This window comes from Rhinopithecus roxellana, chromosome 4 (genome assembly GCF_007565055.1).
Source record: "Rhinopithecus roxellana isolate Shanxi Qingling chromosome 4, ASM756505v1, whole genome shotgun sequence".
NCBI classification, from domain to species: domain Eukaryota; kingdom Metazoa; phylum Chordata; class Mammalia; order Primates; family Cercopithecidae; genus Rhinopithecus; species Rhinopithecus roxellana.
This window is the reverse complement of record NC_044552.1, coordinates 49,158,861-49,177,030: the sequence shown is the minus strand read 5'-3', so window position 1 is coordinate 49,177,030 and position 18,170 is coordinate 49,158,861. Positions and strand designations below refer to the sequence as shown.

The window sequence follows — 18,170 nt, the reverse complement described above, 5'->3', positions numbered from 1 at the left end:
TTTTACAATATTATTTTCTGATTTACTATAGCAAGGAAACTTTTCCAATTGCCACACATTCATCAATACCAATATCTTCTTAGTTTCCTAACCTCAACACTTGGAAGTTGTTTTTATTTAATAACGTATGGATATTCTTTTGACATGACATCTTTTGGTTCTTTCTTCTTACTACTGGCTCAACATTTTCACTCATTATTCCAATTTCTACTTTGGTTGGGCTCTTACTTTTAAGTCTATACTGCAATAGTACTACAAATAGCTGCTGGAAAAAATAGTTCCTCAGACAGTTCTTTCTATTATAATTTATCCAAATTTGGAAACAAATTCTACATAATCAAACGTTCTGTTTTGTTTTCAAGATTTTCCCCACTAGTTCATCAGTCTCTTATATGGCTTCTTTGCTCCAGCTATATATAGTATGTTTTCTGTGTTCAACTAGAACATGACCCTTATTGTATTCTTCCCTTTTCCATATTACTCCCTCCACACAAATTGTCTTCCCACATCTTTTGTGTCTGAACTGGGAATCTAGTATGTATCAAAATACTGCAAAACTTCACATTCTTCATGGATTTCCTCATACTTGATAGTTGACTGTTCATTCCATTGCTTGCTGTTTCTAATATTTTGTATTCATACCTTTAGTCAGATTGAAAATTTCTTTAGTTACTTACTTTTGTACCATTTCTTTTAAGTCAGCCCAGTGGCATAATCAATATTCCTCCTATATCATGCTTCCTGTAGGCATGCTAGATAAAATTAAGCATATCCAAATAAGAAGTTTCTTAAATTACATGGTCCTGTTTGTGATATGTAATATTTTATGTATTTTAAATGTTTGCACATTCTTTTAGTTATTTTTTCTGCATTTTTTGTCTCCTTTATAAAAATAAGATGGTTCAATGTGGAGAGTGTCTCTTTTTTCTTTTGTATTACTCCCCATTGTGTCATATACATTACTTTATGCATAGCATAACAGCAATTCATTTATTTTTCAGCTCAGGGACTGTATATTAAATCATTAGATTTTCAAAAATGAGGTTTAAAATTTGATATGAAGTTTAAAGATAGCTGTTACCTCTAAACTCTAGGAAAGGAATTGGAGCTTCCATAAAGTACTATAAAGTCATATAAACATTAATTTCCTAAAAATTATATTTTATATTAAAAGATCCTGATTGGCATTTTGACTGGCATGGTTTCTGAGGTCTACATTTACTAATACTGTGTACAGTAAGTACAGTGAAGTCTGCCCTTTAATGATTGAGGCAGCTGGCCACAAATCCTGTTTACAGCTCTTGGCATCCTAAATTACACTTATTAAGTAAACCACAGAGATAGCGGTCTGAAAACTTATAGACTCTTAAAATTCATGCATTAGCACAACTGTATCTTACATTATATCATGTTAAAGCTATAAGGCATTATAGCTATTATGCTGTCCGCATCCTTACGTTGGACACGAGGAAAGTGAAGCCCAAGCTCGTGTGTCTACAATTCAGCAGAAGCCAGGCCTCTCGACTTTTTCTCCAACACTGGCTTTACTGCATTCTGCCAAGATGTTATATATGAAATATAATATCGGTTTTTATGCCACAAAGTTTTGACACAGATGCAAAATACACAGCAAATTTTTCTTTATTTTTTTAATGTTCTATTTTATTTATTTATTTATTTCATTAGCGTTTGGGGAACAGTTGGCTTTTGGTTACATGAATAAGTTCTTTAGTGGTGATTTCTGAGATTTTGGTGCACCCATCACCCTAGCAGTGTACACTGTACCCAGTGTGTAGTCTGTTATCCCTCACCCCTCTCCTACCCTCTCCCTCTAGTCATTATATCATTCTTATGACTTTGCATCTTCATATCTTAACTCTCACTGATAAGTGAGAACATACAATATTTGGTTTTCCATTCCTGAGTTACTTCACTTAGAATAATGGTCTCCAATTCCATCCAGGTTGCTGCAAATGCCATTATTTTGTTCCTTTTTATGGTTGAGTAGTATTCCATGGTATATACCTACCACATTTTCTTTATTCACTTGTTGGTTGATGAGCATTTAGGCTGGTTCCATATTTTTGCTGCTGCAAATTGTGCTGCTATAAACATGCATGTGCAAGTGTTTTTGATAAAACAACTTCTTTTTCTCTGGGTAGATGCCTAATAGTGGGATTTCTGGATTGAATGGTAGTTCTACTTTTAGTTCCTCAAGGAATCTTTGTACTGTTTTCCACAGTAGTTTTACTAGTTTACATTTCCACCAGGAATGTAAAAATGTTCTCTTTTCACCGCATGCATGCCAGTGTCTATTAGTTTTTGATTTTTTAATTATGGCCATTCTTGCAGGTGTAAAGTGGTACCTCATTGTGGGTTTAATTTGCATTTCCCAGATAATCAATGATGTTGAGCATTTTCTTTTGTATTTTTGTTGGTCATTTGTATTTTCTATTGAGAATTGTCTGTTCATGTCTTTGTCCCACTTTTGGTGGGATTATTTGTTTTTTTCTGGCTAATCTGAGTTCCTTGTGGATTCTGGATATTAGTCCTTTGTTGGATGCATAGTTCACAAATAGTTTCTCCCACTCCGTGGGTTGTCTCTTTACTCTGATGATTATTTTGCTGTGTAGAAGCTTTTTTGTTTAATGAAGTTACATCTATTTTTCTCTGTTCTTGTTGCGTTTGTTTTGGGGTTCTTGGTCATGAACTCTTTGCGTAAACCAATGTGTAGAAGAGTTTTTATGATGTTGTGTTCTAGAATTGTTATGGTTTCAGGTTTTAGATTTAAGTTTTTGATCCATCTTGAGTCGATTTTTGCTTAAGGTGAGAAATGAGGATCCAGTTTCATTCTTCTACATGTGACTTGCCAATTATTCCAGTACCATTTGTTGAATAGGGTGTCCTTTCCATACTTTATGTTTTTGTTTGCTTTGTTAAAGATCAGTTGGCTGTAGGTATTTGACTTTATTTCTGGGTTCCCTATTCTATTCCATTGGTGTATGTGCCTATTCTTACACCAGTACCATGCTGTTTTGGTAACCATAGCCTCGTGGTATAATTTGAAATCAGGTAATTTAATGCCTCTAGATTTCTTCTTTTTGTTTGGTTTTGCTTTGGCTATGCAGGCTCTTTTTTGGTTCCATATGAATTTTAGGATTGTTTCTTCTTATGTGAAAAATGATGATGGTATTTTGATAGGAATTGCATTGAATCTGCAGATTGCTTTTGAAAAAGCACAGCAAGTTTTTCTTTGGACTTCTGGAAAGTAGTGAATTCAAAGCCATAATTTGAGTTGCATTGATACTTAAAATGTGAATATGAGGATGGGAAGACATGTAGTGCATGTAATGATGGTAAATATTCTAAATAATGGTAGCCAAAGAAAAGTACAAAAACATATTTCAGTCATTAAGTTTTACTTTTTCTAGTAGAACTATATGTTATTATCAATCTTTTAACTTAAATGATTAAATTTTTTCCATTTTTTTCCCCCAGCTATATGTGGTCATTTGAGAAAGCTCACCTCAGCATGGTTCAGATAATTACAGGACAACTTGTTGAGTCCTTTGATGAAGAATTTAGAACTCTCTATGCCAGATCCTGTGTCCCCAGTTCATTTGCTCAGGAAGAATCAGCAAGGGTGAAGCATGGCAAAGCCCTCTGGGAAAATGGCACTTACCAGCATTCGGTTTCTTCATTAGCATCTGTTTCCAGCCAAAGAAACCTTTTTGGTAGACAAGACAAGATTCATAAACTAGATTCTAGTTACTTCAGAAACAGAGGGATATATACTTTAAATGAACATGACAAATATAACATAAGAAGTCATGGATACAAACCTCATTTTGTTCCAAACTTTAATGGTCCAAACGCAATACGTCAGTTTCAACCCAGTCAGATAAATGAAAATTGGAAAAGACATAGTTATGCTGGGGAACAGCCAGAAACAGTGCCATACCTCCTGCTTAACAGAGCTCTGAATAGAACCAATAATCCACCTGGTAATTGGAAAAAGCCATCTGATAGTCTCAGTGTGGCGTCCTCATCACGGGAAGGCTATGCAAGCCACCACAACGCACCCGCCCAGAGTTTTGCCAATCGGCTTGCACAGAGAAAAACAACAAATCTTGCAGACAGGAATTCAAATCTTCGGAGGTCTTTTAATGGAACAGATAACCATATCCGCTTTTTGCAACAACGAATGCCAACTCTTGAACATACTACAAAGTCATTCCTGCGTAACTGGAGAATTGAATCCTACTTAAATGATCATTCAGAAGCTATACCAGACTCAAATGGATCAGCTTTAGGTGACCGATTTGAGGGCTATGATAATCCTGATAATTTGAAGGCCAATGCCCTTTATACTCATTCCCGGCTTCGTTCCTCTTTAGTATTTAAACCCACTTTACCTGAGCAAAAGGAAGTTAACAGTTGCACAACTTGCTCCTCAAATTCAACTATCATTGGTTCTCAGGGAAGTGAGACACCTAAAGAGGTCCCAGACACCCCTACAAATGTACAGCATTTGACAGACAAACCCTTGCCAGAATCAATCCCCAAGCTCCCATTGCAGTCAGAGGCACCAAAAATGCACACCTTGCAGGTTCCTGAAAACCACTCAGTAGCCTTAAACCAAACTACAAATGGCCATACTGAATCAAATAACTATATATACACAACCTTGTGTGTAAATAAGCAGACAGAAAATCTAAAGAATCAACAGACTGAGAATCTACTTAAAAGGCGAAGTTTCCCATTATTTGACAACTCAAGAGCCAACTTAGATCCTGGAAATAGTAAGCATTATGTATATAGTACACTTACCAGGAATCGAGTTAGACAACCAGAAAAGCCCAAAGAAGATTTGCTGAAAAGTTCTAAAAGCATGCACAATGTGACTCATAACTTGGAGGAGGATGAGGAGGAAGTCACCAAGGAAAACCCTCCAAGTGGCACTACTACCAAATCAATTTCCATTGCTGCTTTACTTGATGTGAATAAAGAGGAATCCAACAAAGAACTCACTTCAAAGAAGGAAGTTAAGGGTTCCCCAAGTTTTTTGAAGAAGGGGTCTCAGAAGTTAAGGTCATTACTTAGCCTTACCCCAGATAAGAAAGAAAATCTATCCAAAAATAAAGCACCTGCCTTTTATAGATTGTGTAGTAGCTCTGACACATTAGTTTCTGAGGGTGAAGAAAATCAAAAACCAAAGAAATCAGACACAAAAGTTGATTCATCTCCTAGAAGAAAACATTCTTCCTCATCGAATTCTCAATGCAGCATCCACAAGAGTAAGGAAGATGTAACAGTTAGTCCATCTCAAGAGATAAATGCTCCATCAGATGAAAATAAAAGAACACCTTCTCCAGGTCCAGTTGAAAGCAAGTTCTTGGAAAGAGCAGGAGATGCCTCTGCCCCAAGATTTAACACTGAACAGATCCAATACCGAGACTCAAGGGAGATTAATGCAGTTGTTACTCCTGAAAGAAGACCAACTTCTTCTCCAAGGCCAACATCCAATGAGCTTCTACGATCTCATTCAACTGATAGGCGTGTTTACAGTCGTTTTGAGCCATTTTGTAAGATTGAGAGCTCTATTCAGCCAACAAGCAACATGCCAAATACCAGTATAAATCGCCCAGAAATAAAATCTGCGACTGTGAGCAACAGTTATGGCAGGTCTAGTCCAATGCTGAATTACAACGCTGGTGTTTATCGCTCGTATCAACCCAATGAGAACAAGTTTCGAGGATTTATGCAAAAGTTTGGAAACTTTATACACAAAAATAAATAGCTATTAAAATGCAAAATGAATGAGACTATAAATATTTGTCCAAAGAAAATTGTGGACAGTCTTTGTAACATGCCAATAGATTTTCCTAAGGACAGAATTATGGGTATGATATCTATGTTTACCAGTGTCCTCGTATAAAGTTATTTTTCTGTGTGATAAAGTTAGGGTCTGCTGCAGATAGAATTTCTCTGTAAACACATGATTTGTAAGTGGTAATGGTAAAAATAACAGGTGCATTTAAATCATTTTCTTTAGACTGAAGATTTTAAGTCTCACTTAGAAACTTATGTGGATGATGTATAGTGTATGGTGTATGGTTTTAACCATTTCCTTTTAAAAAGGTCATACTACCCTCAGTAACCCTTTATAATATGTCTTTATAGTATTTTCATATCTTCAAAAATATAAGCAAATGGGACAAAGCCTTTTTTTAAGATTAACTTTAAATTCTACAGGATAACTTGTTATATTTTATTAATATTAATTTTTCTCTGGAGCATTGTACAGCTGTTTGGGCAACAGCAGTACCTTTTAAACTTTTTTTTTTTTTTTTTTTGGCCTGAAGTGTTTGCAAAGTATCAGTCTCATGCAGTATAATGACATTCGTAGGAATTTATTTTCCTAAGCCTTTGAAAACGGTCTGGGATGTGCTTCTCTCTACACTGGACCCAGGGAGCTGTCCTCCTCTTACCCATAGGCTGCTGATTTTTTATAGTCATTCCTTACTTCACATTTAGAACAAACCAGTAGGAATTTAGAAAATCTGAATGGATTCCCCCTCCTTTTTCTTTTGTGTAAAAGCTTTTAGAAATGTAAATTTCTGCCTAAATTTTTGTTAGATTGGCATGACAATGCGAAGGGGTCCTTCTTGTGAAAATTCTTGCTCCTTTTTTTTTCTCTTTTGAGATGGAGTCTTGCTCTGTCTCCCAGGCTAGAGTGCAGTGGCATGATCTTGGCTCACTGCAACCTCTGCCTCCCCAATTCAAACGATTCTCCTGCCTCAGCCTCCTGAGTAGCTGGGATTACAGGTGCACACCACCACACCTGGCTAATTTTTATATTTTCAGTAGAGACAGGATTTCACTATGTTGGCCAGGCTAGTCTTGAACTCCTGACCTCATGATTTGCCCGCCTTGGCCTCCCAAAATGCTGGGATTACAGGTCTTGCTCTTCTTTAAGTTGTGCCAAATATGATATGACTGCATAGTGTTTTTGTAAGAATACCATTGGGAAAATGAAAAGCTGTACTGAGCTAGTTTGTCCATGATTTGAGGATGATATTCAGATTATAAGATACCCTTTGTCTTTCTTACAGTAATGAAGTATAAGCTCCATATCTGTTCCAGAGACTTTAACTTGACTTTGCTTCATTCACAAAGAACAGAATTCAAGAAGCAATGCATCCTGTGAGAAGTGTGAAGTGTTTTTACATCACTTTAAATATATTACTTAATACATTCTAAGTTGCTGTGTGGAGCAGTATACTATTGTTTTAAAAATGCAAGATTCAGACAAATTTTTATATATATATATCTCATTAAAATAATTAAAATAATGGTATAAAATATCTATGTCATTAAAATAATTTTCCATAGTGTTTAGAAACCATGAAAAAGAAAACATAGCAGGAGAAAATATGACAGGAAAAGAAAACCAAACAAAGCCAAGAACCCACAGTTAACCAAACTAGACTGACTTTGTTATTACCCATTCTTTGTTAGTATTGGATGGGGAATTAGGATAATGAGCCATTAGGCAGTTCTGAAATGGAAAGCCCTGAAATTTAGTGCAATGTAACTTTAAAACTGAAATTATATAAAGAGTAGAAGTTTAATCATGTTTAATTACAACCAAAAGCCTGTTGCCTTTTTGTACAGAAATTTCCTTAATTTCAGGAAATATAGATAGCTTATGAAAACATCCTTTTAAATAGTTCCTGAGCTCTTCCTCTTAAGTGAATTGAGGAGTACAGAATGCTTTATTTCATCATCCCCTGACAGGTAACTTAGGCTTTTGCACAGCAGATTTACTTTTCTCTGCGTTTTTTAAAAATTGTTTTTCTTGCATCTTTTTTCTTCAAAAATATCTATACTTGAGAATATGTACATAGCAACTTTCCAAAGTCTCTGTGGCCAAGAAACTCTCCAGGGATAAGACTGAGCAAGAATATAATACTTCAAAAAATTTACAGCTACTGTTTAAGTTTTAAACAGACACCATCACAGTTTGTGGATGAAATAGTTTTAGGCCATATACTTTCTGTCTTTTTCTCCCCATATTAATATTGGGGGACAGATAATATCACTTTGATGTACATTGATATTAAATTTTGGTAATGCAGTTTTTACTCTATATGTAATACTGTACATTAGTTTTTAAGCAGAAACACAAAGTAGTTCTTGGCAGATGGCTAGAGAATACTGTAAGTGACCCTGTATCCCAAATACGCAGATATCCCTCTATTACAAGTTTGGGATTAGCCATAATTCTGACAGGGCGTGTTCAGATATGGGGATATGTTGTCAGCCTACACTTGTGGAAGCAAATATCTTGTTTAATCAAGATGATGTCTAGTGTCATCTAGATAAATAATGCAAAAAGTTTAATTCTGGCTGAATTCAGCTTTACTCAAGATCCACATATTCAAGTATCGTTCCACAGATATTTCTGTGTTCTGTGAATATCTGTTAATTCTTAATGTGCCTGTGGCTAAGGGATGCAAAGTAGAATTGTTTTACACTGACTATATGTGTGACATGTACAATGCTGTTTTTTTAAAATAACTTTATCATGATATTCAGATAGATTTTGGGTTCTAGAATATTTAAAACAAAAAGGATAAAATGATAAACCAAAGAGTCAACTTGTTAACTTTTCTTTTTTAAGAGATGGGTTCTCGCTTGTATGCCCAGCCTGGACTCCAACTCCTGGGCTCAAGCGATCCTCCAGCCTCAGGTTCCTGAGTAGCTCAACATTTTATATACGTATGATATTATAAAGAAATATTCTTCCAAATGAACTTCTGTTTTTAGATCAATAAATGAATAATAAATTATTTTGTACAAACATCAATATATTGTAAGCTGTTGTTTTTTTAATCTTCATACTCTGCATTTCTGCATTCAAGCTCAGTCTTTCCCCTAGTTATTCTAGTCAGGAATTCAGATGTGGACGTATTTTTAAATATTTCTCCATGAACTTTGAAATCATCTTTAAAACATTATTTTGATTAGCAATTATATTTCATGTAGTAATTTATTCATATTTCAAATTCAGTGGCAATTCTCTTTAAGTGAAATATTATATATCCACGTTCTCTTTATTTCTATTATTACTGTAATATAGCGGTTACTTTAAATAATTTTTACTTTTTTTTTTTTTTTTCGAGATGAAGTCTTGCCCTGTCACCTAGGTTGGAGTGCAGTGGCGCCATCTCGGCTCACTGCCACCTCTGACTCCTACGTTCAAGCAATTCTCCTGCCTTAGCCTCCTGAGTAGCTGGGGTTAAAGGCACTTGCCACCTAATTTTTGTATTTTTAGTAGAGATGAGGTTTCACCATGTTGGCCAGGCTGCTCTCTACCTCCTGACCTCAAGTAATCCGCCCCCACTTGAGCTCCCGAAGTGCTGGCATTACAGGCATGAGCCACTGTTCCTGGCCTATTTTTTACTTTAAAAGATAGAGAATCTTTAAAAAAGAAAAAAAAAAAATGATGGCTGACTTCTGTATAACTTCATATCATTTGGTTTGAGTAAAATATTCTAAATGCGCATTTGTATTAGTGATATTAAGTTACAGTCTGAGAATTAGTGAATTAAGACTCAGAATTTATTAGAAAAAATTGAAATAGTATGTATTGCAAATTAAAAGTTGTGTCCTTTTAAAGGCAAATGTGCTTTTTAACTAGTTAATTATAATGAATGGTAGAACAAATGGTAGAATAAATTAATCATAAGTGCCAATGTTTAGGAAAAGCCTAGTTCAGTTAGCATAGTAAGGGAAATGGATAAGACTTCACTTTTGTGGCCATCTGAAAGGGAAGTTATCAATAGGTTCAGTTTAAGGGGTCAAAGACCATCTTGAGTAATTGGACCTGGGAAAGATGGAAGGGCACTGAAGGGGATATGTGTGTATCCTGTCCAGGGAAACACTTGACATAAGGGGAATTACCTGAGCTTCAAGCAGTGAGATACATAAGCAAGAGATATACAGAGGAATATTTCTGAGTTAACAAAGGGTTAGTATGTTAAGTTTGGACATTTCTGCTATAATATGAATGTTTCAACAATCTGGCTGATTTATTTAACACTTATACTGGGGACCTACTTTGTTCCAAGTATGTAGGTTATAGTAGGCCTTTGATGGAAAAAATAAAAATTAAAAAAAAAAAGGTCGTCTGGATAATCAGGATGATCAGAGGCTGCCAGCAAGTTTTCATACATGTTTTAAGAATACGCCAACTTGCAGCAAAAGCCTATGTTACTTGAGGGGTATTTGTTAACTTGTTACTTAATGTACTCCTAGTGCCTAAAAAAGGGTGCGTATAAAAGATACCTGATACATACCTGATGTGTGAATCTAGTCATTTCCTTAGCTGCAGTTAGGAAAAGATAATAGCCCATTAATATCCATACATTAAAATAGACATTTTATAACTACCCGAATAGGCATTTGTATTATCAAGTTCAAAGGCAATTGGTACATGAGGGAAGGGAGTGGTGATTTTGTGTTAGTCCTTTAGATTTTCAGCTACCATAGGCAGGTTGTATGGGAACCGTAATTGAAGAATGGCTCCTCTAAAATCTCTATAGTGAAGACAGCCTGGTGTCAGTAGTGACAGCGGTGAGCACCTTCACTGAGGACCTCAGAACACTCGACCTCTTGCAGCAGCCCTTGTGCTATTGTTGAACGGTTATAACAACTGCAGACACAATATACAAAATTTGACTTTGACAGAATGATCACTATTTTACTTTCATTAGAAAGGTAAATTTAGAGTCGGGCATGGTGGTGCACGCCTGTAGTCCCATCTACTCGGGAGGCTGAGGCAGAAGAATCGCTTGAACCTGGAAGGCCCAGGTTGCAGTGATCCAAGATCGCACCCCTGCACTCCAGCCTAGGTGAGAGAGCGAGACTCCATCTAAAAGAATAAAAGAGGTAAATTTTTTAAAAGTCCAACAACAAAGCCTTTTATCGGGGATTTGTTTTAGAAAACAACATTCAGTGTATATTTTAATCTGTGTGTATTTTGCTTCTAAATTTCTGTTTAGCATTTTAATAATCTGTTTGTGTCTCAATTCAATTGGCAGATTCAGTTAGACTCAATAGCCTACATTTCAGAAAGAAACTTATTTTTTCTTGTTGTTTGTGTATTTTTGGTTTGCCTATTGTTTGCTTTACACATTACCAAAATTTAATGTTAGTTAACTGCTAAGGCTAAGTCAGATAGTTATTAAGTATTCTAGTTAATTGGGATCTACCATAAAGCTAAGAACTAAATGTATTTCTATAAGTGGAAAGTCTAAAATACTTAAAGTTTGATTTCTTGTTTTCCTTCTTCAAGCAGAATATAATGTAGCTTTTTAAAGACAGAAGGAAATTGTTATGTATTTTGCTAATTCAAGTATGAAAAAATATTTTGCTTTGCAAAGCACAAAACGTGTTTCATGTGATACAAAATTAAACAATACTGGCTACACCATGTGCTTTCACAGTACTTGACATAGGAAAGGGACTTAATAAGTGCTGATCTCATTTGATTTTCAGAGGAAGAATTTGAGAGAGATTTTGCATTATAATTTAAGGCAAAAGACATTGTTTTGAAATAAAATTAGATAGAAATAGAAAAAAGAGCACAGGACAGGTGAAAGGCCTAATGTTACTTCTACCTTCTGGTAACTCACTTTTTGACACTAAACTTATTTGTACTTGGTTTCCTTCATATTAAATAAAACATGATATTTTACTTTATGGGAATATGTAAATATTAAAGACATCTATCTTACAAGTTGTACCCCTTTGAAAGGGGCACAAGGCAAATATTACCATAGATCATCATCCCTCTTGCATTGTTTTTCTACTTAGGTAAAAACAGTAATAATATTTACATTCCTAATAGTTCTCTTCACTAGACTCAGAGTTTGGCAAAAGGGTAGATTTCCAGATGCTGGAATTAAAACTAAGTATTTGAGAGTAAAATATAATTAAAAATGTCATCTAGATTAAATGTTTATGTATAAACTTTAAGGCCCATATAATCAGAGGTCAGAGACTGGCTGGAACAGAGTGATTTAGAGGTAGAGCGTGCCAGTAGCAGGTGCTGCTCCTAGTGCCCCCAAGATTGAACGTGTTCTGATGCAGCCACCCTGTGACATGCGTAGAGTAACAATGACTCCATCAGTCAGAATGACAGAACCCATTTCTTATTGTTGGAATCTTACAGACAATAATTTTAAGATACTGTAAAATATTTTAATACCTAATAAACCTGGGAAGTTATTTTTAAGTTATCTTTATCTAATGTCAGGCAATTACAAAAATGAGATTCTATGAACCTTCTACCACAATAGCAACACATCTCAGTTTGGTTAATGGCAAAATCTGTGTTTAAAGGTGGCAACCAGGATTGATTATTATACGTACTACATGATAGATTTTAGATTAGTTACAAACTTTTCCATGTTAGACTCCATATTGACTCATCAAATTCAGGCAAGTCTTTTTTCCCCCCATAATATTACTTGATGTATATAATCAAAAACTACTTATAGGTCAGTTTTTTTCAAGTGCTTACCCAATTATTTTCTTTTTACACCTAGACGTTATCTTGTTCTTATTTCTCCCTAGACCACAGTAATACATTACAGAGCTAGGATGAGTTGGTTTTTTTTTTTTTTTTTTTTTTTTTTTTTTTTTTTTTTTTTTTTTGAGACAGAGTTTCGCTCTTGTTGCCCAAGCTGGGGTGCAATGGCACTATCTCGGCTAACTGCAACCTCCACCTCCCAGGTTCAAGCAATTCTGCCTCAGTCTCCTGAATAGCTGTGATTACAGGCATGCACCACCATGCCCGGCTATTTTTTTGTATTTTTAGTAGAAACGGGGTTTCTCCATGTTAGCCAACTGGTCTTGAACTCCTGACCTCAGGTAATCCGCCCGCCTTGGCCTCCCAAAGTGCTGGGATTACAGGCGTGAGCCACCGTGCCCGGCCGATGAGTTGGTATTTTAATTCAATATGCATACTGTCAAACTAGCTAGCACACATCAAACACTGTCTTCAAAATTATGGGGTGCAGGCCTCAAGTACCTTAAAACACATCTATAGAAATAATGTAAATACATAAGAACAATTATTGAAGGGTTAGAGATTATAACACAATGTATAGGTTAAATGTATTCATTTTTATCAAGCTTTACTATTCTTAAATGTAGTAATGTAGATAATATCTATTAAATAATTCAAAAACTGATTTGTCACTATTTAGATGCCTATATGGCTTGCTAATATCAACAACTTAGTGGTAGTCAGTTTTTCATTTTCAACATATTTATTTGACCAGTTAAAATTGATTTGAGGCTTGAGAATAAGTCTGAGGTAAAACATTTATTTTATCAGTTAAAATAAGTTTGAAACTTGAAAACAGGTTTGAGGAAGTATACTTATTTGATCAGTTAAAATAGATTTGACAGTCCAACTAAGTTGACTCTCTAATCTCTTTGCCAACTAAGTTGGGCAAAAAATAAAGGCAGTTCAGTGGGACTGCATAAGATGCAACAGTATCACTAACTGGTCCAATATAAAAAATGTTTATTATTTGTTAATGGCACATCCCAGGAGGCCTAGCTTGTACCATAGAAAACAAATGACATGGGTAAAAGCAAGTGTATTTATTAATAAAAACAGAATGGCACTTAACTTTTTTAATCAGAAAAAAATGGACTGTACAAATAAAATCTAAGGAGTGACTTGGGATGCCTGGAGAATATAGGAAACTGGAAGTTTCTCTGTAGTTGCAAAGCTAAAAAACAATCTGAATGTAACACTAGAAAGTCCAGCAAAACAGAGAGTTGCAGATGATTTTACACAGAACAGAACACAGGGAAGGGTGAACGTTCAGGAAGACTCTTTTTATGCTAGGGTCAAGTTTAAACAAAGGATACAGTTTAATCATCTGAGACAATATTGTTGACAATACTGCTTATTGTTTTATCTTTAAATATGTAGAGTCAGAAAAAAATTTTTCGAAGGAAGGACAATACATGAAATCAAAACATAACTTTGTCCATAGTGTGTCTTAGTCTTCAACTGTTTAGACCAACCCCAGAAAACTCTTCTGCCGCAGACTTTATGACAAGAACCATGTGATGAAATTAGAGTAACATTAGGGAGATGCTTAAAAGATTAGGAGCTTTATGAGAGGTTAATATTTAATATGAGTTATGGAAGATTTTAAAAGTGGGCATTGGATAAGAGGGAGATTAATTCATGAAGGATTATTTTATGACATAGAACCATGTTTGCCATTACTTTTTAGCAAAGACTGAAATAAATTTAGTGGTTCATCTTTAGTAGGCTTAATTTAAATTAAAAATAGAACAGAAAAGAAAATATTAGAGTATGTCACAAATAGCAACAAGCATTTGATGTCATTTTAATTGTTCATATTTGTGTAGGCACTGGTCATGATGGAAAATGTATTTGTTTTTTAAACTTTGTTGTAGAGTATTTCAAACATACACAAAAGTGAACATATATTTGAATGAATGTTCATTATCCATCACCTGTCCTATATACCCATTGATATGGTTTGGCTGTCACCTAAATATCATCTTGAATTGTAGCTCTCATAATTCCCACATGTTGTGTGAGGGACCTGGTGGGAAATAATGGAATCCTGGGGGTGGTTTTCCCCATAACTGTCCTCATGGTAGAGAATAAGTCTCATGAGATCTGATGGTTTTACAAGGGAAACCCCTCTCACTTGGTTCTCACTTCTCTTTTGTCTGCCACCATGTAAGACGTGCTTTTTGCTTTCCACCATGACTGTGAGGCCTCCCAGCCACGTGGAACTGTGAGTCCATTAAACCTCTTTTTCTTTATAAACTACCCAGCCTCAGGTATGTCTTTATCAGCAGCGTGAGAACAGACTAATACACCCATTAAACTGTGGATAAGCATGTCTTGTCTACATTCTTAATTACATCACCATTTTGCATTATTTTGAAGCACATCTCACAAGTCATATTTGTGTTTTCAATGTATCTCTAAAATTTAAAGATTCTTATCTAATGTAACTGTATAATACCAGTACAAGTTATTTCTTAATATCATCAAAGATCCAAAAATGTTTTTCTTTGTTTGGCTCATAGTCAACATTAAACTTCACTTAAAAGACATGTCCTTAATATTACACACTGAGGATTGACTTGATATTAGATGAGGAAAATTTCTGACAAAATTTTTGAGTTAGTGTTCGACAGAGATGTAAAATGGCAAACATGGTGTACTTTAAACATGAAAATAACTTTTCCTTTACATTGCAAGTAAATGAGAAGAAAACTGGTATCTTTCCAGATTTGTAGTCCTTCCTCAAATATGTACAATTTACTACTCACTCATTTATCAACTTTACTCAAACATCACTACAATTGTTATTCATAGGTGTACTTACTAAGCATGTTGCCTTATATTGATTCGTGTAATCATTCACTGAAATTGAATGTCCATTATTTGCTAGATAACTACGGTATACTCATCATGCCTTTTTCCAGGAGCACAGTTCAATGAGCAAAGAGTCACAAACACACAACTAACATGCCATTTGAGAAGCCATAGTGGAGATACTGCATGCCAGTAAGATAAAAAAAGAGATACTCTATGTAGAGAAAAAAACATATACTGTAAAAAGAAATAAAAGCATAAAAGGGGCCATGCGTGGTGGCTCATGTCTGTAATCCCAGCACTTTGGGAGGCCAAGGGGGGTGTGGATCACAAGGTCAGGAGTTCAAGACCACCCTAGCCAAGATGGTGAAACCCCGTCTCTACTGAAAATACAAAAATTAGCTGGGTGTGGTGGTGGGTGCCTGTAACCCCAGCTACTTGGGAGGCTGAGGTGAGGTGGAGGTTGCAGTGAGCTGAGATAGCACCATTGCACTCCAGCCTGGACAACAAAGCAAGACTCCATCCCACCACCCCCCGACTCCCCAAAAAAGAGCATAAAAGGTATTTTTCTAAAACAATTAAGTTTGTGTGGTTTGAACTTAGCATTTATGGAGGTGCAAAGGAGAAACAGTAAATGATAGAAAGCAGATTTTAGAGCAAAATTGCAAGGGGTCTTACGTGCCTAGCTGAAGTAGACTTTACCTCGGAAACAGCGAGGAATTTTTGGAGGCTCTTAGGTACAGAATGACTTTTATTTTTATTTTTATTTTTGTTAAAAATAAATCTCAAGAAGTGATACAGAAGATGGACTGGAAGGAAACCTGGAGGCTTGGAGACCAACTAAGCAGCTATTTCAGTAATCCAAGAAATTTGTAATGAGTGACAAACTAATACAGTGGCATTGGGGGAAGAATAGGAGAAAAATTGAGAAATACTATACTATGGAATTGAAATAAAAATTAATAACAAATGTATTATTTTTATTTAAAAGGGGGTGAATTTTAGATAATTCCAATATTTTTATCTTGGGAAACTGCATGGTCTCCTTAGCTTAGATAAGGCATGTAGAAGGAAGAGCATGTTCAATGTGTGTTTGTGTGAAGGGTACGGGGCACAGGGATGGTGAGTCATTTGCAGTTGGATTATGTTTCAGTTGACCATGAGACACCTGGGTACCCATAATTGTATTGACTCAGTTTTACTAACATCTCCATTCACCCAATGAGAAAACTGAAGCTGAAACTCCTTTAATGGTCTCACAGGACAAGGAGCTAGTAAGTGGCAGAATTAGAATCTGAACTGAAAAAATTAGCTTTCAAAGTCCACATAAGAAAAAAAAACATATTTTAAAGCAGATTCATCTTTCATTGGATTAATTGACTGTGGTTCAAAACACATTATATGCCCATTAATGTCTTAACCACAAAGTCTGTTCAGACCAGATTTATTCTCATAAATTAAAATAGTCATATTTATCTATTTACCTCTTTAAAATTAATTTGACACATATAGCCTATAAGGTATAGATATGGTTCCTAGCAGAATGTCCTGCATATACTAAATAATAAATGTTAGAGACAGTGAAAAAAGAGGAAAATGTTTGGATACTGTGATTGTATCTGAAAAGAGGATAATGCTGAAAACTGTTCAGACTGGGCATGTTCTCCAGTGCTCCTAATATTATATCTTTCTCCTTTTCTTGCCTTAGGAACTGCAAGTTCTTTTCATGTCTAGTCCTCTTACTTCTCCCTAAAGTTTCCTTTCTCCTTATTTTCCTTTTCTTCAAAATACAAATTGCCCTCTCTGCTACATATATATCTCTCTTTCATCATCGCAAATGATCAAAGCAAATCAAACATTATAAGTGGTCAGGTTTACTTTAGTTGAACACAGAAAACTATGTGGCACCTAATTTGCCTGTGTCTGTCAAACAAAAGCACACAGCTTTCCTTATAATACACATTTCCGCAATTAAATGTTTTACTCAATTTTAATTAATGCTTTCCCTTTTATCATAGAACCAGAATAAAAAATATCATTTAAAGATTTGGTACCTGCCTTCAATGACTTAATAATATATAGGGCTATGTAGAATGACTGAGGTAAATAAATAGCTGTAATGAAAGATCCAAAGTACAGTAAGAGCCATGTACACAAAATACTAAGAGGACTCAGAGGAAGGAGAAAACATAACCTGATGAAAATTCATGCTTTACTTGCTGTTTGAAAATGACTTAGTTTTGAAGCAAACTTTGTCCAAAAAATGAATCAAAGATACCCAAAAGTAACAAAGTTTAGAAATATCCAGTTTAATTTTTAGGCAAGACATTTACTCTGTATAATTTTCTAATAACTATCTCCCTTTTCCACTTAAGGTAAATACTAGTTTAACCAAAACAGTGCTCTTCCAAGCTGTGCTATATATCTTTGCTGCAAAGTCATAAAAATAGACATCCTAAGATCCAACATAACAATCATTGGAGGACAACATGTTCCAGAATAGGCCATGAAACAAATGCAGATCAAGTGTTTCACTCCAAAGATCCTAAAACCATTGACAACATGGATGGCATTGGATACAAACGACACATTTGTTAAATCATAAGTCAACATATAATCCCCAAACTAATTATTAGTTAGCCACTGTGCCCCTGTCTACACATCTCTGCAAATATTTTTAAAAAGATATCCCTCAATCCTTCATGGCCCTGCC

At 35.2% G+C, this 18,170-nt stretch overlaps 1 protein-coding gene across 1 annotated transcript in view; it reads left to right on the top strand.

The window, feature by feature from the left end:
• The window catches only part of FAM83B (family with sequence similarity 83 member B), a 76,637-nt gene extending 67,765 nt beyond the window's left edge, over positions 1-8,872 (top strand). Inside the window, exon 4 of the mRNA XM_030928067.1 lies at positions 3,499-8,872. Coding sequence (XP_030783927.1) covers positions 3,499-5,800 — 2,302 coding nt within the window. The 3' untranslated portion in view covers positions 5,801-8,872. The remainder of the gene's footprint in view (positions 1-3,498) is intronic.
• The last annotated feature ends 9,298 nt before the right edge of the window (positions 8,873-18,170 follow it).